Source organism: Loxodonta africana, chromosome 18 (assembly GCF_030014295.1).
Source record: "Loxodonta africana isolate mLoxAfr1 chromosome 18, mLoxAfr1.hap2, whole genome shotgun sequence".
NCBI classification, from domain to species: domain Eukaryota; kingdom Metazoa; phylum Chordata; class Mammalia; order Proboscidea; family Elephantidae; genus Loxodonta; species Loxodonta africana.
The window spans coordinates 6,054,481-6,079,020 of NC_087359.1; the positions used below are offsets into that span (position 1 = coordinate 6,054,481).

Genomic DNA, 24,540 nt, shown 5'->3' on the forward strand with positions numbered 1-24,540 from the left:
GCACTAAATCTTTTGAGCATTCTTCTTTGATGATAAGAAACATTTAAATGGATTGTAGCCTGGGCCATTGAAGAGAGGTCCATGTAATTAAAAAGAATGGCTCAGCAGTAAGTAGGTGTGTTGGCAATGCTGCAGGTACATTATTAGGGCCCTTTATGGAAAAGTACTTGGTCGAGTTTGGCATAATCTCCTAGTGTTAATTGATAACAAGAAGATCATAGTCTTGTGTTTAATCTGTTACTTTCTTCCTTTTAAAAACAATCTTTACTATGTTCATGGTATGTCAGGATAACAAATTGCAGTTGGCTCAGAATTACTTACACACATGAGCTTGTGTGATGCAGTGTACTTATCAGAGCTAATATTTATGACATAGGTTGGCAGTCAAGTTACAGATGATTAAACAGGTGAGAAATCAGTGTCACTAAGTTGTACACGTAGAAATTGTTAACTTGATGTATGTTCCACTGTGCGTATTCTTAACAACAGCAAAAAAAAAAATTAGAAAACCCGGAGAAGTTCTGTGTGGTTTGAAATTAACTGATGCTCATGACATCTTAAAATTTCAGGTAGAAAAATTCCTAAAATGGGTTAATGAACAAAGGAATGAGGAAGCATCGCAGGAGTCACCTTGTCACGACAACGTACAAGACACTTACACAAGTAGTGATTCAGAGGAACAAGTGTCTGTTACACAAGGCGATGAGCCCTTTGGCAGTGGCAATCCAGGACCTGACCAGTGTCGCACTGGATCTTCAGCCGGGGAACTTGAAACAGAAAAAAACGGAGGAGACAGCGTAGTAGCAACTGCGCTAGAAAGGCAGGATGCACCAGACTCTCCTCAGGTAGAAAATGAAGGTGAGACTAAATATGCTCTAATTGCTAATGGATTTTTCTTTCATATGTTTCCCCCTAGCTCTCATTTTGAATCGCCTGTAATTTTTTTTTTTTTTCCCATACTTAAGGATTCACTGCTGTTTATTTGTACGTCACGAGAAGGCACGTTAAGTGTAACAGACTAGTAGCCGTGTTTGGCAGCAGGGTACTCCTTCCTCCGAGGTTAAGTGTAACAGACTAGTCGCCGTGTTTGGCAGCAGGGTACTCCTTCCTCTGAGGTTAAGTGTAACAGACTAGTCGCCGTGTTTGGCAGCAGGGTACTCTTTCCTCTGAGGTTAAGTGTAATAGACTAGTCGCCGTGTTTGGCAGCAGGGTACTCTTTCCTCTGAGGTTAAGTGTAATAGACTAGTCGCCGTGTTTGGCAGCAGGGTACTCCTTCTTCTGAGCTGAGCGAGCGCAAGGATGTCAAAGGCGAAGTGTGTGGGAATTTGCATTCAAGGACCACTTCGTATGCCGTTCCAGTTGGTTTCTGTGTGCCTCTGTGTTCCATGAGCTGATGGCGTCCAGTCCTTGTTAGATGTTTTGAAATTTGTTGTTGCCCTGATTTTCTTTTTGATAATTCTTTTTTCTTTATTTTTCCTTTTTGTGTTTGGTGGTCGAGGTTTGTTTTTTTCTAATGGTACATTGACATAAAAAAGTTTTCACAGTAGTTAGCTTTAATGAATACCGAACACAGTAACATTTTTACTTTATACCCTTTTATACAGTTTTAATTTTTTCATAACACATGTTCATTTTATGTGTATGGTAAAGTATACACAACATAAAGTTTACCGTTTTGACCATTTTCAAGTATGTGGTCCAGTGGTACTAATGACCCTTACAGTGTTGTACGTGGAAACATCAACACTATTTGCTTCCACATCTTCTCATCACCTGAAACAAACTTCATACCCACTAAGTAACAACTCCTCATTCCCCCTTTCTCAGCCTCTGGTAACTACTAATCTGCTTTTTGTCTCTACATATTTGTCTATTCTAGATATTTTATATAAATAAGATTGTGCGACATTTGGCCTTTAGTGTCTCGCGTATTTCACTTAGCATATTTTCAGGGTTCATTTATATCATAGCATGGATCAGATTTTAATTTCTCTCTATGGCTGAATAATATCCCATTGTGTGGATATATCACATTTTGTTTATTCACTCATCTGTTAATGAGTACTTTGGGTATTTCTACCTTTTGGCTACTGTGAATAATGCCACAGTGAGCTTTGGCATACCAGTACCTGCTGGGGTCCCTCCTTTCAGATCTTCCGGGTGCGGTAGGGTTGGTGGGTCGTACGGTAATTCGGTTCAACTTTTTGAGGATGCATCAAATTATTTTCCTGAGCAGCTGCACCATGTTACATTCCCACCAACAATACACAAGGGTCCTGATTTCTCTGCATTCTTGCCAACACTTGTTGTTTACCATTTTTCTGATAATAGCTGTCCTAGTGGAGATGAAGTAGTATCTCATTGCGATGATAGTTTGCATTTCCCTAATGATTAACAATATCGAGCATTTTTCATATGCTTTTAATAGCAAACTTTTTTTATAATTAAAAAATAATTATATTCAGTGGAACATTGGGGTTTATAAGGTAGAAGTTTTCATTTGACATACACTTTCCTGATAAATTATTTCAGACTTGCCATAGTGAAACAATTATCATAATCCTTCATATATTCTTTCCATAATTTAGTATTGAGGAAAATACCTTGAGAGTCTTGATTTCTTTTCCTGTGTGTGTGTGTGTGTGTGTGTGTGTGTGTGTGTGTAGCTTTGCCTTTCTAAACAGCATACTTTGGGTAGTTTAAATCGTGAACTAATGTTGACAGGCCCTTGCAGATTTCTAAAATCCTTGACATGCCTTATTCTCATTTAACCTGCCAAGGAGTCCAGTAAATTATCCCCACTCTATAAATGAGGAAAATAAAGCTCAGAGAAATTATGATGCTTCCCCAAGATCACAGAGCCAGTGAGTGCTACAGCTAGGACTCAGTCCCCCCATTTTCTCACACTAGCCTACTTCCATATGTACCATTTGTCACAATATGATAATTCTCACCTGGGGTGGTACCACCTGCTCAGGGGCATTTGGCAGGTTTTGGTTGTTAGAGTGACCTGGGGAGTTCTGGCATTTAATACTGAGTGTTAAATGCTGTATTGGATGGTCTTGCACAAAAAAGAATTATCCTATCAACTTGTTACCATTCCTTTGCTGAGAAATTTTCATGACACTTTTTGCTACTTGCCGTGATCAGATGATCATATTAAGACAGTCATATCCTTAAGGACCATTTAAATATACCAGAATTTTATTTTTTGTCAACCATTACTTCTTGCCGAGCTTATTATACTTGACTGTGACAACACTCTCATTTTTCTAAATTGTAGCTTCCGATCTGCTCAGAACTAAAACCAGATAACCAAGCTAATAAAAAATTGTTTAGATAAGAAAAAGTAAGTCTCTGAATAAGTAAGATCCTGTCTGTGGAGTGGAGCTCTGTGATATCTGTTTCAGTTTCTCAGAGGCCATGATGGCTTCTAGATCGTAGCTGGATTCAGAGATTAGTGGCCAAGAGTTATAGCGTAAAAAGTTCTTGACAGATTTCATCTTAAAGAAGAAGGGAAGGGAAATGTTCAGAGTTCTGTGATTTCACCAACTAAAACAAGTATCTTGGCCAACAAAAATAAAGTTTTATACCTATATACCCACTCCTCACTTACTGACATGGTTAGGTTCCAAAGATCAGGTTGCTATGTGCAAATCAGTGTTACGTGAGAATGGAGGATGACTACCTCATTACATAACTGCCAAACCACTGAGAATCACGGTCCGGTCAAGTTGACACATAACCCTAACCATCACGGCCAGCCTTACTCTTGCATCATAACTTGTCATTCATTACTGCCATATGTATGTCATTAATGCACAAAATAGTTGGGTAAGTAGATTTTTTATTGTCATAAATATGAAATGTCAGGTAACGAGATAGTTGAGAAGTGAGGAGTAGGTGTAATAGTGCTTTACATAGCGCCTAAAAATCCTGTGAGGTAAGTAGGTAAGATAAAAAAAAAAAACCCATTGCAGTTGAATCAATTTAGACCCTTGGTGACCCCATGTGTTACAAGTAGAACTGCTTCATAGAGTTTTCCTGGCCATAGTCTTTATGGAAGCAGATCACCAGGCCTTCCGCAGCACAACTGGATAGGTTCGAACTGCAAATCTTTAGGTTAGGTAGCCAAGAGGAAACCATTTGTGCCACCCAGGAACCTAGCAGGCAGGATACTACTCATTAAATTCACTGATTTATTCCTTTCAAGGAGTTAACGATTGGAGCTTAGAGAGCCTGGTTACTTGTCAGGGCTCACAGAGCTGATAAGGAAAAAGATGAAGGCTGTAATCTACTGGCAGTGCTGTTTCCGTCATAAATACCCTCCTGCTTCTCTGAGCGAGTCTTTGTATGTGTTTGCTGGGTGCAGTCCAAAGGTGCAGTGATTTTGTGTGGCTACACCTTGAGATAATTTCACCTGATTTTCTTTTTTCATAGTGAGCATCTATATTCTTTGTTTTGTTTGTTTTTTTAGCTGAAACAAAGAAGAAGAAGAAGAAGAAGAACAAGAACAGAAAGGTGAATAGTCTGCCGCCTGAGATAGCTGCTGTTCCAGAGCTAGCGAAATACTGGGCCCAGAGGTACAGGCTCTTCTCCCGTTTTGATGATGGGATTAAACTGGACAGAGGTAAAGTGTATACGTATTTTTAACTTTATTTTGAAACCATCTCAGACTTACAGAAAAGTTGCAAGAGTAGTACAGAGAATTTTCATATCTTCTTTACCCAGATTCACCAGTTTTTCACATTTTAGTACAATTGTTTATCATCCTTTCTCTCTGTATGCATGTATTTTTTTCTGATCCAGTTGAACGTAGGTTGCACACATCGTGTCCCTACCCCTTAATACTTTCATGTGTCTTTCCTAAATACAAGAATATTTTCTTATGTGACAGTAGTAAAATTACCTGTAAAAACAGCAGGGGGGTGGCATCTGACCTCCTCTACCTTCACAAAGGAGAAGGAGAATCAAGATCAACAGCCCAAGGCTGATGCCTCTGAGGCGGAGGTCAGACACGCCTCCCCTCTCCACCGTCTTCAGCAGTTCTGACACCAGTCCACCCCCTCATGGCATTCTGTGCTTCTCTGCTGGGTTCGGTAATTCACTGCGACGGCCACACGGAACTCATGGTACTTACGGTTATGGGGTTTATCAGGGAAGTGACAGGTTACAGTTCAGGTTCAGGAACGCTCAGGATACAGTTCCTCCATCAGGACGGCCTCATCTCAGCTGTGCCTGCAGACACACCTCTCCGGCCCCTCGGCCTTTGACCTGCTCAGGCAAGTGTTACAAAGCTCTTCTAGCTCTGCCTGTACGTGCCAGGAGGGCCCTGCTCCACCACCAAGCCTCCTGGACAAAGGCACTCAGCTTTCTCACTCTGTGGGCTGGGAAGCCCACTGCGCCATCTCCTGCCACTGTTTCTCTGTCACCACTTTTCTCACTGTCTTCAGTGTTGCAGCTCTGTCTGTCGCCTGGTTCCAGGAGCTTCTCAGCACAGGGGTCCCAGGTCCAGAGCTCTCTGCTCCTGGCTGTTGTTCTTTGGTGGTGGTGGGATCCTCTCTCTGCTCTGGAATTAGGTCTCTTTATAGGCAAAACTGACCAATCCCTTTGGTGGGCCCCAATTATCTTATTTGCACAGTCCCATCTAGTCACTTGGGTAGAAGCCACAAAACCACAGCAAGACAGGCCGCACGAAAGCAATCCGTCGTACCACATTACCAAATTCAGGAAATTTGACGTTGTGACAGTCTTATAATCTATAGTCCATATTCCAGTTTCATCAATTGTCCTAGTCATGTCCTTTATAGCATTTCTTTTCTTCTCCCAGCATGAGATCATGTGCTGTATTTAGTTTTCATGTCTCTCTAGTTTTCTTTAACCTGGAACAGGTTTTTTTTTTTTTTTTGTATTTCATGACATTGACATTTTTTAAGAACACCATTCTATAGAATGCCCTTCAGCATGGAGATATATGTATTTTTTTAAGTCTCAGATTCAAGTTAAATCTGTATGTAGCATCTCAGCATACATAGCAAAAGTGGTTGATCGATCCAGTAAATGGAACATCTGATGAAGGAATACCGGGTGCAAAAAGATGTGATTTAATGAGTCAACACTGGAAACTCTGAATTCTTACCTGAGCTGTCGTGCTTGAGCACCTTATTAACTCAGTCTTGCAGACTACTGTGATTTTCATATTTGGGCTACATAAACATCAGTCTTGATTAGCTGTCAAAACCAGGAGGTATTGATCCATGGTGGAATTTCAGGGCTTCTGTGAACCTCTTAGAATAACTTCCAAAATGTTAGGTATTGAGGAAAGTGTTTGGGAGTTTGTTAGGAAAAATAAGACTGGAAAAGAGCTTTGAATTTCATAAAAGAAGTTTATATTTGAACTCTTCTGGCAGTGAGGAACCATTTAAAGTTTTGGTAAGGTGAGGTAACTGGAAAATTGGCTCATCATTTTGCTCAGAGAAATACCTTCCTAAAAATGTCAGTTTTCTTCTGGGAAAGCAGGAGGGCAGGATCACCTTTGCTCTAGCGGGCATGGGATCTCATTTCTGAAATGACGAGGGTTCTGCATTTCCCAGTATACTTTTACTGCAGCTCCAAGGCCTTTTGTTACCTGCTTGCTTTTTCCGACCCTTTAGAAATGCCAGAATTTTTCCAGAGTGGCTAGAACAAATCCTATTCACTGCTTCTACAACAGACTTTAAATAATTGGGAAAGTCAGTGGAGTTTGGGAAGTTAGCCAATGAGAATAGCTAACTTTTCATTTTACATTGTAGTCAGTCAGCAGTTAATGCCTAAAACAGAAAAATCAGAATTGTGTTCTATTATTGGAGAAATAGAGGTACGTTACAAAGAGCCTGGTAAGAGTTGAGGGTTGCATCCCTGGCAATTAGGAATAGTACTGTTGCTTCTTATAACAGGCTTTGTAAAACTTTCATTTGAAAGTGGGCAATGTATAGTTTTTTTTAAGAGAAATTAATTTTTTTTAAGTATGTAATACGTAGTACTTGCTGTTTGTGCTTTGTGTGGCTTCTTGAAATTGAACATGTTAACAGAGATACTCTTCCCCCTCAGAGGGCTGGTTTTCCGTTACTCCTGAGAAGATAGCAGAACACATTGCTGGCCGAGTCAATGAGTCCTTCAAATGTGACATTGTAGTAGACGCGTTCTGTGGAGTCGGAGGAAATACCATTCAGTTTGCCTTAACGAATAAGAAAGGTAATTAGCCGTTAATGGAAGAAAATTATTTTATTTTCTATTCAATGAATGAACATTTTCATTGTGTTTCAGCCTACCTTTGCTGAGATTTAACATATAATTAATAGTTTAATCCCAAGTATTTAAAAAATAATAATAGTTAACATATATTAAGCACACACTGTGTATCAGATGGAGCCCCTGGGTGGTGTAAGCAGTTCACAAACTTGACTATCATCCAAATGGTTAGAAGTTTGAGTCCACCTAGAGACGACTCGGAAGAAAAGTCTGGTGATCTACTTCTGAATGAAACATCGAAAACACTGTAGAGCACACTTTTGCTCTGACACACATGGTATTGCCATGAGTCAGAATCGACACCATGGCAACTGGTAACTGGTATGTATTGGTTTTATATGTTTTAAGTGCTTTATATGTATTAACTTATTTAATTCTCAAAAAAATTGTGAAGCATGGTTTTTACTATCTCCACAAGAGATTAAAGGTATTTGCCCAAGATTGTATAGACACAGGAACTAAGTGGTGGTGTAAGATTATAACGTTCTGTAAAACCAAAAATGCTGAAATGAGAACCTGTTCTCTTGAAAGGAAGAACAGTGGACAGGGAGTGCCACCCTTGTACTCACTTCCTTCATGACTTTGGATGTCATTTAATCTTAATTTACCCACCTGAAAAAGGGGGCATTAAATTGAGATAACTGTTGTGAAAGCTTTCAGCTTTTAACATTTTAAACCTCTAAGAAATGGTTTGAAGTATTCCATCATCCCCACGGTTGTCTGACTTGGAATCCCATTTGCAGGCACCTTTAATCTAGGAGCACATGAAGATGAAGGGGGGTGAGAAGAAATTGAACAATTGGCCCCATTGACATAGCTGAGTAGTGAAGCCTGGGTTTTTAATCAGTTTTTCTGATTCTGATATTCCTATTCTTTCTAAGTTTTTTTTAAAATGTAGTACAATGTGATGTCTTAGAGATGTTATTGTTAAGTCATTCTCTGAAGATGCTTATGTTTTTTCAGTTTCTCCATATTTGACATAGCAATGATAGTTTCCATTTCAACAGATTTCAACTGAATCTCATAATGTTGACCAGGAAAGAATCTTGGTAATTTATATAAATTTCTTAATATTGACTAGGAAAGCATAATATAGACGCTAGAAAATGAGGACGTGAAACTCAGCATTGGTGGAGATCAGTGCTGATGAACGCTGGCCCCTGTTTAGTTACTCCTGTGTCTAGTCCTGACATTTGCTAATTTTATTTGATTTCTTAGCATCCTGGATAACAGTATATGCATAATTACCAGAATGGTGATTACTTCTTTTTTCTCTGAATTCACTATTTACTCATAAAGTTCTTCACAGCTTTTGCCAGGTAAGTCAGTCCCGTGAGCCCAAATCAGCCAGAAAAATGTTACATCTTTATTGGCTGAAAATGACTTTTCTTAAGCATTCTGCTATTGTTAGGTCTTTTCTCGCCCATTCTGTGTATTCTAGCAGTTCAGTATTACTATTACCCAGCAGAACTTTCTGCATTGATAGTCGTGTTCTGTATCTGAGCCGTCCTGTGTGGTAACCAGGAGCCACATGTGGCTCTTGAGCACTTGAAGTGAGGCTAGTGAGACCGAGGATCTAAATCTTCGGTATTATTTAATTTTAAATTTAATTTTAATAGCCACATGTGACTAGTGGCAGCCATTATTGGACAGTGCAGTTCTACACAGTATCATTCTGCACTTGTCAGCATTTTATTTATGTGACAAATTGAGTGCTTACATTCTGTTAAGTCCAAAAGCAAAATGTGCACTTGAGAGACGTGCAGATGAAAACAGGGTTAGCTGAATAGATTTGATGTTGAAAGCCATTTTTTCTTTAGAATTTTTGATGTCAGCATATCTATCCATCTGTCTCTGAACTATAAATGTAGCAGATTGAGTAGCTGAAAAGGATCTTTTCTCTTTTAAATGTAAATATGAGCTTATTTAGAACTGAAAAAGAGCATTATAAATGCAGGATTTTGCAATATAATTGGAGCTTGTAGTCATTGTTTAGAAGATTTATTTAGTTCATTATTTCTCAAAAGCATTAACCATTTTTGAAACTGGCGTTTTCTGGAAAACAGCTCCATTTTCATCAAGTTTCTACTCAGCCCCTCCACATGTAAAATGTTGCCATTAACCAGACCAGACCTACTGGCCTGGCAGAGACCGGAGAAGCCCCAAGAGTGTGGCCCTCAGACACCCTTTTAGCTCAGTAATGAGGTCACTCCTGAGGTTCACCCTTCATCCAAAGGTTGGACAGGCCCGTAAACAAAACGAGACTGCAGGGGCAAGGGCAGGAAGGCAGGAGGGGACGGAAACGCTGGTAACGGGGAACTCAGGGTTGAGAAGGGAGAGTGTTGACATGTTGTGGGTTGTTAACCAACGTCATAAAACAAGCTGTGTGCTAGCTGTTCAATGAGAAGCTAGTGTGTTCTATAAACCTTCATCCAAAGTTCAGTAAAAAAAAAACATTTAGGACGAATTCTGGACTTACATTAGGTTTAACAAAATTATTTTTGAATAAAACAAGCTTTATTTTTGATTACCCGGAAAAAAAATACTGCCATTGGCACAATGTTGTACATTCAGCTGCGCTTGAATAATTTACTGAAAGCTACGAGTGAGCTAAAATTAACTTATGTTTGCTGTACTAACTGTAAAATTGCAGTAAGTTAAAAATCTGTTCTGTGAACACATAATATTGTCTGTTTCCTCTATATAAAATGTCTCATTAAACATCAGCCGTGGATGTTTTTACATTTTTCTCCCATAACTTGGCTATATAGGTTTGTAATGTGTTTTCTATAGAAGTTGTCAAATTTGTCTTCTTTGGGGGGTTGTCTCATTTTGAAAAAATTTATCTTTTCTGTGGTCTTGGCATTATAGGCTTTCTGTGCAATCAGTGACCTTTTCAAGTGTTTGCCGCCCAGGCTGCACGGAGCACAGTGCTGGCCCCATAGTCGGTACTCGGGAGGTGCTTGTGGCTGACTGGTCACAGAAACACACAGTAGTGTGTTTCTGCCAGCACCATGAGGTTAGCAAGTTCAGGCCAAAATAAGTGCGCCAGGTAAATGTGTGCTCAAATCCATAAAATTTTACAGGAAACACTGTTGTCACTTGCTTTGGTAAAGCTGACTGAGTGAAAAGATTTTGAAAACCAGGTCCGTCAGCCACATTTTCTTTGTACAGCACTTTCTCATAGCCTGCAAATACTTTTTTCAAATTTAGATAAGAACTTTTAAGTCTGTATCACTAATATATAGGGCCAAATATCTTAGTAATTTGCAAAATTTCCTTTAGTTTATAAAAAAGGTTATTGTACAGAAGGTATGCAGACTGTTACAAAGATGAACTATTCTGTATAACTGGTAATCAATGTCAGTGACTCACTTTTTACCCTTTTTAGTGATCGCCATTGATATAGATCCTGTAAAGATTGATCTCGCTCGCAATAATGCAGAAGTGTACGGGGTAGCAGATAATGTAGAGTTTATCTGTGGAGACTTCCTGCTGCTGGCTCCTCATCTGAAGGCAGACGTTGTGTTCCTCAGCCCCCCTTGGGGAGGACCAGACTACGCCACTGCGGAAACCTTTGACATTAGGACGATGATGTCTCCTGATGGATATCCTCTGCAAGTCCTGAGAGTTTACACATGACAGCCATTGTGAGGAGGAAGGGGTGTGTGTGAGAGAGAGTGAGTGTGTGTGAGAGAGAGAGAGAAATTGATGAGGAGGGGAGATATTTGCTAATAGCATTTGATAAAATCAAACCTGTTACCATCAAGTCAGTTCCAACTCATAGCGATCCTATAGGACAGAGTAGAACTGCCCCAGAGTTTCCAAGGAGCGCCTGGTGAATTCAGACTGCTGACTTTCTGGTTAACCACTGCGGCACCAGGGTTTCCTAGAGTTTGATAGACTAGTTTATTTAGCCTAAAAAGTAGGTATATAAAAATTAAGTGGTGGTTGATTTCCAAAAGTTAAGACAGGTGTAAAGTCATATTTCCTTTGGTTGCTATTCCAATTTTACCATTGCAAATCAAGGACTAGAAAGCACTAAAGGATATTGTTAGGAAGTCGGGAATTTCCTCAAGACCACTCCCTAAAGTCTGAGTGGCCATCCCTTAAATTTTCTTCAACCCACACTGACTTGTATGCTAAATTTTTGTGTGTCGTCAGTTTTTTTTTTTTTTGGTTACTCCTCCAAGATCTGAGGCAGACCCTAATTTCATAAAGAATAGCATGTATTATTTTTCTCTTTCCTCATCTTCAGCTCCCCGAACAGAATCATCTGTTCAACTCTTAACAGGACACGTGTTTCTAACTTACTGCTTAAAACTTAGAATATAGACCACAGTGACCAGAGTTGGCCATCTGTACTCTTTACTGGAAAGAAGGGGTTACTGAGTGCTCCCATCCCTTCTTTTTTCACAGTAATTAGAAAATGGCTGCAGGAGGAAGAGTGTCTGTCCTTGGCTCTTGGCTTCCTACCACTAGGGTAATAGATTCGATAGTCCTTATATCTAATCTGATTTACCGGGGACATTGTGGTGCTGAATTAGAAATCTGCTCCTTAATAACCTTTTAGGTGCCCTTAGGGAATTTAAACTTGTTCTTTGTTACATATCAAAATACATTTAGGCTGTGATAAAGAACGTATCTGTGGTCAGAACATAACTGCCGTTTTTGTTTCCTTAACTGTTCCCCACCTTTGAAGTTTTCAGGCTTTCTCAGAAGATCACTAACAACATTGTTTACTTTCTTCCAAGAAATGCTGATATTGACCAGGTAAGCCGTTACTGAAGAACTTCTATGAGCCTCTGGCTTGTTTACAAAGAATGAGCAGAAAAGTTGCGTTTCCTTACCTGAGAACACATTTATGAGAGATTCCTTGCTTGTTGGTAGAAAATTGGAAGTGTCTGTAAGTTAGATCCATATCTGTTCCATCTTCATAATCCCTACAGCTCCTGCCATACATACGTATATAAATAGAGCATTCTGGGTTTTTAATAGTATGTATTGAAAGGATGGTTGAATGTGTTGTGTTTCAAATGCTGCATAGCCAAACAAGCCAAGATCTGCCTCTACTGAATTCTACCTTGAAAATAGAGGTAGTAGGTATTTCTGAAAATAGTATCCTAAATAGAAACAGACAGATAAAACCTTAATTTGACCACCAACAGTTTAAACTATAGTCTTAAAGAGTAGAACACTTGACCAACATCTAAATGTTCTTGTTCAGTTCTTACCACAAATATTTATTTTAATCATGATATTTTTTCCCTAGTAGAATTGAATCTGGTATAATGACTGCCTCATAGAGACTTGATGTTGTCTTTATTTTGATCTTTTGTTGCTTCTCCTGCAAACATACATATCTGCTTTGTGCTAGACAAGGTAGTGAAAATCTCTTGTCTTTATTGTTACTGCTGTTAGTTGCTGTCCAATCAGCTCCAACTCTTAGCAACCTTGTGTGTAACAGAAAGAAACATTGCCTGGTCCTGTGCCATCTTCATAATCATTTTTATGTTTGAGCCCATGTTGTGGCCATTATGTCAATCCATCTTATTGAAGGTTTCTCTCATTCTCTGATCCTTTACCAGAAGTGATGTCCTGTTCTAGCATCGTTCATTCCTGATGGCATGTCCAAAGTAAGGGAGCCGAAGTCTCTCTGTCCTCACTTCTACAAAGTGTTCTGACTGTATTACTTCTAAGACCAATTTGTTTATTCTGGCAATTCACTTCCAGTTCAAATGTTGCTAGGTGTGGATTTTTCCTTGTACCTCGTACATGGCACTCTGAGAGCTGGTCAAGCTATTCATCAGCTGAGCTTTTCATCTTTTTTTGCTCTGGAGAATTTACCTCCATTTTTTATTTCTGCATCTGTATTCTCCCCACCAACCTGTTTTCCTTTTTCTGGGTCATCTATTTTGTGAAAATCAGTCTTCCATATCTATGTTTTCTGGTGTTTTGACTCTTCCGTTTTCCTTCTGGGAGATTATCTTGATCTTGTCATCTGACTAATTCATTCTTCGGGTGTATCCATTGTGTTATTTATTATGGTTTTTATTTACGCAGTTATCTTCTTTGTACTTAATATTTCTACGTTGTTTTTTGTTTTCTTCTTTTGCACTCCAGCAACTTATCTTTATATGTCTCTTAGATGAACCTGAAATTTGTAGCCTGTTCCTTCCTTTCTGCATTGATGTGATTTGTAATCCAGTTTGTTGTCTTTACTTGTGGTTGGGGTCCTCAAATGTCTTATTTGACAGGGGACTCATTTTTCCCTTGGGGTATTAGCGATTCTCAGATAATGCAGAAGGAGAAAGGCCAAGCCAGGGTGCAGTGAGTTCTACTCTGTTGCAGTTTACAATCATCTGGATGCTTGCAGGTCATTGTAATGTGTAGCCTGGGTTGAGAGCCACTGCCCGAGCCTGTGCAGCCCCAGGGATGATCTCTAGGCATGGGGTGGATGAGCTCTGGGCTTGCTAACCCAGGTGCTACAAGACCACAGCTCATTACCTCACAAAACAGCATCTCAGAACATGGCTTTCTGTTTTGGTAGAGGGGCTGGTCAGAGACAGCATTTCAAGACTGTCCTCCTTCCTGGAGTATCAGTCACCAGTATTTGGCGTTTAGAGTGGGCAGAGTGAGAAAGTGGCTGTCAGAGGTGAGCTCCCACCTGCTTCTCTCAACAGCTGCCAGGCACAGGGCTTCTCTGACACCCTCATTTTACTCATGTGCATAGATCGGAGTCCTCCATTTCTGTATCTGAGGCAGTGCCGAGGCAATGGGGGAGGGGGGAGCAAGAGCAGTTTCAAATCTCTCATTTCTTGTCTTCCTATTTTATCTTCCCATAAGCCCATGACTCCTGCTCCAGGTCAGAGTCACAACCCTCCACTCCCTACACACAGTCATGACCCTCCACCCAACACACACAGTCACGACCCTCCACCCAATACACACACAGTTATGACCCTCCACTCCCTACACACACACAATCACGACCCTCCACCCAACACATACGCAGTCACAACCCTCCACTCCCTACACGCACAGTCATGACCCTCCACCCAACGCACACACAGTTACGACCCCCCACTCCCTACATACACACAGTCATGACCCTCCACCCAACACACACACAGTCACTACCTTCCACTCCCTACACACAGTCACTACCCTCCACTCCCTCACACACAGTCACGACCCTCCACTCTCTACACTCACACACTCAGTCATGACCCTCCACTCCTTAACACAATCATGACGCTCTACCCAACACACAGTCATGACCCTCCACCCAACACATACACACTCATGACCCTCCACTCCCTACCCACAATCATGGCCCTCCACCCAACACACACAGTCATGACCCCCCACCCAACACACACACACAGTCACGACCCTCCACTCCCTACACGCACACACACAGTCACAACCCTCCACTCCCTACACACACACACAGTGACAACCCTCCACTCCCAACACACACACAGTCACAACTGTCCACTCCCTGCACTCACACACATAGTCATGACCCTCCACTCCCTCCACACACAGTCACGGTACTCTATCCCCTACACATACAGTCACAGCACTCCACCCACTACACATAGCCATGGTCCTCCATCCCCTACACACACAGTCACACTCGTCCATCCCCTACACACACAGTCACATTCCTCCATCCCCTACACACACATTCACGCTCCGCCATCCCCTACACATAGTCACGGCCCTCCATCCCCTCCACACACAGTCACGCTCAATCGCCTACACACAGTCACCCTCGTCCATACCCTACACACACAGTCACGCTCATCCATCCCTTACACACACAGTCACACTTGTCCATCCCCTACACACACAGTCCCGCTCCTCCATCCCCTACACATAGTCATGGTCCTCTGTCCCCTACACACACAGTCACGCTCCTCCATTGCCTACACACAGTCACGCTTGTCCATCCCCTACGCACACAGTCACGCTCGTCTATCCCCTACACACACAGTCACGCTCCTCCATCCCCTACAGACAGTCACGGTCCTCCATCCCTTATACGCAGTCATGCTTCTCCATCCCCTACACACAGTCACGCTCCTCCATCCCCTACACACAGCCATGGTCCTCCATCCCCTACACATAGTCATGCTCCTCCATTCCCTACACACAGCCATGGTCCTCCATCACCTACACACACAGTCACGCTCTTCCATCCCCTACACGCACAGCCCTGGTTCTCCATCCCCTACACACACAGTCACGCTCCTACATCCCCTACAAACACAGTTACGCTCTTCCATCCCTTGCATGCAGGCACCCAGAAGAGCCTGGATCTCTCCAGTGATTTCTCAGGTTTTATTTTGATGTTTCCCCCCCACTAGTGTCTCCAGTATTGATCTTGAGAGAGTGGGCATCCTAAGTCTTCCTAAGAATTAGACTGTAAGCACATAAGTAACAATAATGCAAGAATTAATGATTAAATGCATAATTAAATGTTGTGGCTTTCTGGTGATGACGTGAGGGCAGGCTTCGGGATGATGTAGCGTGCTAACTGGATGGCAGAGGTAAAGTGGATCTGATTGTTAGGAGCTGAAGGTGGCAGGAACATCAATGACAAGGCAGTGGAAATATGAGGATTTATATTCAGGAACTGGGTTTTTTTTTTTATGAACAGCCCAACTGGAGTTAAGTCTCAACCCTGTCACTGACTCTCTGGGGAATAAATGAAATATGTAGGTAAAGTAGTCTTCACAGTACCTCTAACCTTTAAGCCCTCAGTATTGTGTCTTTTACTTAGAAGAGCCTATTATAAAGTAGTTGTGGAGACAATTTCAGTGTTACTAAGATTTTAAGGAGGGCCAGATGAAAAGATGACGTGCCTTCTCTAGGGGAAAAGAATAGATAGCTTTAATGTTTGTGAAATGATAACGACAGTTTAATTTGCAAATGCACATCCCAGATAATACATTTTCTCTTCCTTCTACCAGAAATCAGACACACTTGTTTCTGTTGAACTTCTCACTTAATAATTTGCCATACCCTCCCATTCTTGGTTAGCTACTTAGTCTTTGGAACACGGGTTCGCACCTCTTGCTGCATATGAGAATCCCCTGAGTGGCTTTTTAAAACTACTGATAGTGTGGCCCACCTAGAACAATTCTCTCTGACTTATTTCCGGGGTTGGGCCAAACATACATATTTTTAAAGCCCTCATATGATTGTAGCGTGCTGCCAGAGTTGAGATTCTCTGGATTAATAGAAAAAATTAGCAAGCCTGGCCTCCTACTTGGAATTAGGAGGAGATGCAATAGATCTTCTTGCCAGTCTCTATTTACGAGCCATTGTGTCTAAACATACTTGTTGCTGTTGCTGCTGCTGCTCTTGTTGTTGTTAGTTGCCGATGAGTCAGCCCTTGACTCACGGCAACCCTGTGTTTAACGATAAAATGTTGCCCAGTCCTACACCATCTTCATGATGATTGGCATGTTTGAGTCCGTTGTTGAAGCCACTGTGTCATTTTCGTGCCTTCCAACCTAAGAGGCTTACCTTCCAGCACTGTATTAGACAGTATTCTGTTGTGATCTATAATGTTTTCACTGGCTAATTTTCAGAAGTAGATCCTGAGGCCTTTCTTCCTAGTCTGCCTTAGTTTGGAAGCTCTGCTGAAACCTGTCCACTACGGGTGACCCTGCTGGTATTTGAAGTACACGCGGCGTAGCTTCCAGCATCATAGCAACACACAAGCCACCACCCACAAGCCAGCACAGCACAACGAACTGACAGACGAACGTTGAGCCTAAAGTTAGGCCTCTCAAATTATTATGTGCTGTTCCAGTTATAAGAAAAAAGCATGATTTTATAAGTTTTTTATATCAGATTTGATATTTAACCTAATATCTGCTGTGCATCTGACTCAGAGTGGCTTTTTAGACTCCCAAATAAGGTTGAACCTATCAAATCATAAGTCTTATTTCTTTCATATGTAAATATTATATTCCATAACTAATCTCAAAAGAGGTGATATGATCTTTACTGGACTTTGTTGTCATCCTGATACTAAATATAGATAGGCGCATTTGGGTACCTGAATGGCAGTCAGAAATTCACTGTTTTATATAAAGGTTGCTGTGGATAATTTTTTCTACTTAAATCACCCAAGAGAAAGAATTAACTTTTTTCTTTAGCATGTTGCCAGAATTAGTAGTTCATTCACATATTCTGCCCCTAGAGGGAGTAAAGATGCTAGCCCAAACCCACAAGCGGATCCCGACTCACTGTGACCCTACAGGATAGAGCAGAAGTGCCCCCTAGGGCTTCCAAGGCTGTAATCTTTAGGGACGCAGGCTGCCACGTCTCTCTCCTGCAGAGTGGCTGGTGGGTTTTCACCACGAACCTGTTGGTTAGCAGTTGAGTGCTTAACCACTGCACCACCACGACTCTGGTAAAGACACTAAAAAATAACAAAAGTGAAAAAGGCACTGCATGGAATTTCAAGTACATTATTATGTTTGCTGTGAATTTAGATAGAATTCCAGTGGAAAATCATTTTTTTATTTTTAAAATAAAGAAAATTTATTGCATATGTAGTATTTTTAAAATGAGATAAGAGACAATATTGCAAGACTGAGAGAGATCACATAGTTAATAGAGAAGCCGACTTTGTTGATAAACATTTAATATCTCATAATTTATAAATGGGTTGAATTTCCCAAGTTTATGAGTCTGCTCTTTGAAACTCAGGCTGTATTTTTCCTGTAGAATTGTCTATGAAGGACAGTTTCCCACCAGGCTGTAGCTGTAGAAGTTACATCACATGGATAAATACAGACTTTGCTTGGAAGGAAGAAGTTATCTGAGAAGAACACAGCCTTTAAACTCAGGCATTCAAAAGTACGTTCATCTTATTAAAATAACACTACATTGGACACACACCCATACATGCAGATATAACATAGGAGCATAATAAATGCTTCTTGAATGAATGGCACATGTAGAGTTTGTTGGATCACTCTTCTGGAGAATAAGCAGGTCATGTCATCAGCCTGGAGTAATTTTGGGAAGGTCAGTGATTTGCCTAGTTATTCTGTCCCACAATCCCAGTGTTAGTCCGTGAGCCCCTTATGCCATTCTGTGTCCAACTGGCAAAAAAGATTCATCTGTTACCATAGTCGTTAGCCCAGCATGAGATTGGGAGCAGTAAATAAAATTCAAAGCGACGAGGGGATCAAAGGGACTTATAAAAGAATTTCCCCTGATTCAGTCTGTTCCCTTGCTGTTTGGTGAGAAAGACAGTGGAGGCCTAAATCATCAAAACACAGAAGCACTTGCTGGTGAGCTCTGCCTGCCACAGGTACCTCTCATCTCTTCTAGTGACTGGTACCCTGGTGGTTAAGTGCTACGGCTGCTAACCAAAAGGTTGGCAGTTTGAATCCACCAGGCGCTCCTTCGCAACGCAATGGGGCAGTTCAACTCTGCCCTGTAGGGTCACTGTGAGTCGGAATCAACTTGATGGCAGTGGGTTTGGGTGTTGGGTTTTTATTCTTAGTGAAATCCACTGCTTATCATACTTTGCAATTAAGGTTAAAAAGTTAATCAGCTTCTAATGTTTATTAGCCTGGTTTTCCCGTGGAAAGTTTGCCACTGGATGATTATGTCAGTATTGTTTGTTCTTGTAGCTGCATGTATTATTATTCTCCTTACCCTGTTGCTGTCAAGTTGATTCCAACCCAGGACTTCGGACCGGTTCTGCCCAGTTCAGTCATGGCCACCAAAGTGAAACCCAAACAGACCCAAATCTTTTAAATGTGGGTGAACCAGAAAGAGTAAAATTACAGGTCAAAGCCCTGTTAGGAATTTAATCTCCCACTTAGAAAACAAGGGCAGTGTGCATGTTGCATAGCAACCAAATCTCTTCACCGACAGAGTTGAAAACAGTGGTTCCCTGCTCAAAGGTGGCGGCCAGCCATGCCGCTTTGGATGTGTGTCGCTCTCCACAGTCTGGCAATAATCCAGTCTCCCACATCAGGCTTCTGAAAGGGCTCACCACACCTCTTTCAAGTCTCCCATTCCAGGGCTCTGGCCTGTAATTTTTCTCGTTCTAGTTATAGTTCTACTTGACCCAAATTTTTAAAATTCAGGTCTGTTCTGATTTCACTTCGTTACCCGTGACTGAACTGGTTCGAACTGGTTCAGAGCCATGATTCCAACTCATAGCAACCCTGTAGGACAGAGCAGAACTGCCCCATAGGGTTTCCAAGGTTGTAATCTTTATGGAAGCAGACTGCTACATCTTTCTCCCATGGAGCCGTGGGTGGGCTCAAACCACCAACCTTTTGGCTAGCAGCCAAACCCTTGAATCACTGCATCACCAGGACTCCTTCCTTATCCTTCATACGAAAGAAACCAAACCAAACCCAGTGCCATCGAGTCGATTCCGACTCATAGCGACCCTATAGGGCAGAGTAGAACTGCCCCATAGAGTTTCCAAGGAGTGCCTGGTGGATTCAAACTGCCGACCCTTTGGTTAATAGCCGTAGCACTTAACCACTACGCCACCAGGGTTTCCGATTATCCTTCATAGGGGCTGTGAAATTCACTGGCCTCATCCATTGGGTTGAGAAGGCACAAATGCAGTTTTGGTAAAATGCTTCTGAATATAAGCATATAAACCCCTTGGGGTAAATTTTCTCGGTAAACGATGCAGATAGAAAATACAGGGAAGCCCAGGTCCTTCAGGCCACACATCGTGCTGCCTGCACACCTGGCACTAACAGCCAGGACAATCTTGATCAGCCCTCCTGTAGTGGCTTACAGATCTCGTGGGAATTAAGAACAGTCTTTGTGTTTCTGGTATCCTGCTCTGGGTAAGGACAAAACTTAGTGACGTGGTCATAGGCAGCCCATTGTGAGAAGACTAAAGTAGATTAGGTTTCAATGTCCAGGAGGATTTTTTGAACCTGGCACCTGTGTGCCAGTGGTTCCTGTTGGTGACAGGGCTTTTTAAATCACCTTTGTTTTGTTTCAGTAAATATTTACGTAAAGAAACAGAGGAAATAATGTCTGTGAGAGCCTCAGGTAGCATTAAGAAAGTTATCTGGAAAACTTTTAGCCAAAAAATGAAGATTTATCCACTTTAAGCATAGAATCTTGTTTGTGTTTTTACGTATAGAGAAATGGAACTATCTTTAATGAATGTAAGTTTGATTGTTGCCTGCTTTTCCACAGATAAAAACAATATTTTCTTTTACCTCCCAGAGAAAATTTATCGGAAATTTTTATACCCGACTCACCTTTTTCTGTAGTTACATGTAATAGAGGAATCATTGAGGCAGAAAGGAGCCAGGGGGGGCGGGCAGGGGGTACTTCCCTGTGTAGCCCCAGGTGTCTGTGCAGCCACGTCCCTGCTGGTCCTGCCACCACGACTGGCAGGCCTGTGGGCCCCACGCAAAATCGTCTTCATTTTCACCTGGCATGGTTTGTATAGTTAATCACTTCTCTAGTGTAGTAACAGGGCATTTTTCCAGTGCTCTGATTTTTATGCATCCGTCTTATAATAATAGGTTCCCGTCCTTAGTATTTATTATCTATTCTTCCATTAGCATCTAGTTTGGAAGTTACCTTTGGTCATTCACTCATTGTATAATTTACTTAAATCAGTTTTTGGTTTTGAAAAATGCAGTTGTGAATGTTGACATAACCTTTAAATCTTCCATGCCTTTTACTAGTCATCACCTTAATTGTGAACTCTCGCCCATTTCCAGCTTCCAGAGAACAACTTTACTTCCTGACATAAAATCTAGTTGTTTTGTGAGAGTGCAGTCCTTCATCTAGTTCCAGCCCTCACAAATTGTGATTTCTGTGGGTAGGTCTCTAGTATGTTTAGTTAACATGCAAAAGCATACAGCGTGTACTCCAGAGCTGCCGATCTTTATTTCCCTACCTGCTTCTTTCCCTTTCCTCTGTCTTCCGCCACCCTTCCACCCCTAGTTTATTAAACTCTAAGAAAGCGGAAGGAACCAAATAGCATTTTATCCGTTAGACCTGCTGATGAGAGATAAGGACAGCTGGAAACTGATGACAGTAAGTTTGCTGGATATTTACTGGCCTGAACCACATAATCTACAGTCCAAAATTCTAACCTGTAAAGTGTATGTAGTTGTGAAAATGTGAATAAAGTCCAAAAAAGTTAAAGTTAGGAATTATTATGATCAGAACACTTGAAAGTAGCGTTATATTTTTTAAGTTCCTTTCCAAACACTGGAGTTCTGGTGGCACAGTGGTTAAGTGATATGGCTGCTCACCAAAAGGCCAGCAGTTTGAATCCACCAGCTACTCCTTGGAAACCCTATTGGGCAGTTCTGCTCTGTCCTGTAGGGTCACTATGGGTTGGAATCGACTTGACCCTGTTGTCCAGTCATTCACTTGACATCCTTTCGATGTTGACAGTGTAGAGGTGGGGAGTAGACAGTGCTTTTGGTTTAATAAAGGGTTCATTCCCTATACTTTGTTGTTGTGTGCCATCAAGTCAATTCCAACTCAGCAATCCTACAGGACAGAGTAGAACTGCCCCACAGGGTTTCCAAGGCTGTAATCTTTACAGGAGCAAATCTCCAGGTCTTTTCTCCTATGGAGTGGCCGGTGGGTTCAAACAGCTGACTTCTCATTTAGCAGCCGAGCACTTAACCGCTGAGTCACCAGTGTTCCTTCACTATATTCCGGTATACTCAAAAAGTGTCACAGGTGGAGGAGTGGGTCCAAGTTAAGAGAACAGCAAAAGACAGCGACTAGGGATGGAAAATAGTAGAGTCTAGAATCCTCGTGAGTGCAGCAGTCATCTCTTTTGCTTTGTAATGTACTCCTGATGTTATGTAACAGGTTCTCAGTAAATATCGTTGAAGGAATACAGGTAAGATGCAGCAGTGAAGAAGAGAAAGTTTTTCAGGAAAGGGGTTTTCTTTGAATTTTTATGTTAGTAAATTAACCTGATCTTTGGGAAGGATTTATTCATTTTCCCTTCCTCTCTTGAGTTCCATGGCTTCTGGCATTGGAGAGATGAGGCCCAGTACAGCAGTATAACACCATGGTTTTAGCCATCAGGTCAAAAGTGTCTGCAACAGCCAGTATTTCTGCCATAAATTATTGCATTAATACCAACCTGAGAAGTAACAGTGAGCATTTGAGAGCATTATTTGAAGGACTTGATTAAAAAGCCAGAGTCTTGGTACTGTTTGCAAAGCACTGTGAATGAAAAGCTTTTTTTTAAATTGTCCTTATGTGACGTTCTTCTGTTCCTTTTTTAGGTGGCTTCTTTAGCTGGCCCTGGCGGGGAAGTGGAAATAGAGCAAAATTTTCTTAACAATAAATTGAAGACAATCACAGCTTATTTCGGTGACTTGATCCGAAGATCAGCCTCTGAAACATAGCTGAAGTGGCATGAGGAGAGAAGATTGCATAGTGATCAGAACACCCCTCAGGTACAAACACCTGGAGTTTCTTCTGTTCACCGATGTTTTGGACCCAGTAGTCTTTTATCAGCATATGAAATGGAGCTTGTCACTCACAGGAGTCTAATGAATATTAATAAAGGTCTTTGAGATCCTTGGGTAATATTCACCATGTACCTCGTATGTTAGGATATGAGGGTCTTGTATGAAGAGGGTAGGCTTGCCCCTGAGCTTAATGTCAGGGCGTGTGTGTATGTATGTTTAATTTTGTCTGTTTGGGTTTAACATCTTTTTTTTATGTTCATATAGTGTGTTTTTTAAATACATTATGGTTTTTGTTAAGAGCCAATGAGTCGATTTCAACTCATAGTGACCCCATATGACAGAGTAGAACTACCCCATAGCGTTTGCTAGGCTGTAGTTTTTACAGGAGCAGATCACTAAGTCTTTCTCCCATGGAGCCACCAGCCTTTTGGTTAGGAACGAGAGCTTAACCATTGCACCAGTAGGGCTCCTTTTTTAACATAGAATCTATCTAAAAATAGCTGTTTGTTATAATCCCTTTGGAGAGCAGAAAAGAATTGCAATATACCCTAATACACCATCTTTTCTCATTGATGCACTGTGCTATGCCCCCCTCACATTTTTTGCTTAATAATGTGTCTTAGTACATACAGATATACATCATTCTTTTTTAATGATCATTTTGTATTTCCATTTTATGGCCATGCCATAATAAATTTAACCGGTTCCCAGTAAATACACACTTGGCTGTTTTTAGGTTTATTGTGATAACCAACGATTTTGTATTCCCTGTAATATATGCTATTAAGCAAATGTACACATAGGACAAATTTTTGGCAATCAGATTGCTGGAGTTTGTACATTTTAATTTTGGTAGATCCTGCCAATTTGCCTTTCAATAAAGTTGGACCCATGTGTACTCCCACCAACAGTGATTAGAGTGTGGATTTCCCTTCACCCTCACCAGCCAGCTTTGAGCTTCATCAGGCATTTTAATTTTTGCTGTCTCGTGGATGAAAAAAATTGTATCGTGCTGGTGGTGTGTGTTTCCTCAACTATGAATGAGATTTGAGTGTATGTGCATCTGTTTGGCCTTTTTAATTAACAGTTTGTATCCTTTAAACTTTGTATTCTTTTACCAATTTTTCTTTTGAACCGTTAATCTTTTTCTATAATGTGTAATTCTCTCTTATTTTGTGGGGTTTTTTTTTTTTTCCTGCCATACATTAAGTTTTTAATTTTTATGTAGTCAAATTTATTGGTCTTTTTTTTTTCTTGCTTCTGGGTCTTATGTCCTTTAGAACCATCTTTTCAAATCCCAGAGTATAAAAAATAGATACATTTATTCAGGCTTTTTTCTAGAAATGTCTTCGTTACATGTCTTGTCTCCATCTGGAATTTGCTTTTCAGCATCCTTTTATTTTGTACTGTTTTTACATTGTTTTTATTGCAAAAACAATATGAAGTATATTTTGTAATATAAGAGTTTATATTTTTTTCTATTAACATGACAATAAAATGGAAGGAGGAATATGTGTTGCTTAATTATTTACCTAAAAGTGTGTCCACTCATTTTCACAAGTATGTAAAAACAATGCTAGAATGAGACATACATCCAAGATACGACAGCAGCACATTTGCCATTGGGGATTGGATCTGGGACCTTTATCTTTTATAAGGTGAGTGTGTTAAATGTTAAAAAGAATATGATTTTGGCTGGAATGGGACATGGGAAATTAAGTAAATGCTTTTTGTTTTCAATAAGTACTAGAAAATTGGGATTATTGTA

At 40.9% G+C, this 24,540-nt stretch overlaps 1 protein-coding gene across 1 annotated transcript in view; it reads left to right on the plus strand.

Moving 5' to 3' along the window:
• TGS1 (trimethylguanosine synthase 1) overlaps nucleotides 1-22,890 on the plus strand; it is a 50,420-nt gene extending 27,530 nt beyond the window's left edge. The window contains exons 8-13 of the mRNA XM_003420004.4: nucleotides 570-858; nucleotides 4,478-4,630; nucleotides 7,090-7,233; nucleotides 10,682-10,898; nucleotides 11,985-12,063; nucleotides 22,584-22,890. Of these exons, the coding sequence (XP_003420052.2) occupies nucleotides 570-858; nucleotides 4,478-4,630; nucleotides 7,090-7,233; nucleotides 10,682-10,898; nucleotides 11,985-12,063; nucleotides 22,584-22,706 (1,005 nt within the window). The 3' untranslated portion in view covers nucleotides 22,707-22,890. The remainder of the gene's footprint in view (nucleotides 1-569; nucleotides 859-4,477; nucleotides 4,631-7,089; nucleotides 7,234-10,681; nucleotides 10,899-11,984; nucleotides 12,064-22,583) is intronic.
• The last annotated feature ends 1,650 nt before the right edge of the window (nucleotides 22,891-24,540 follow it).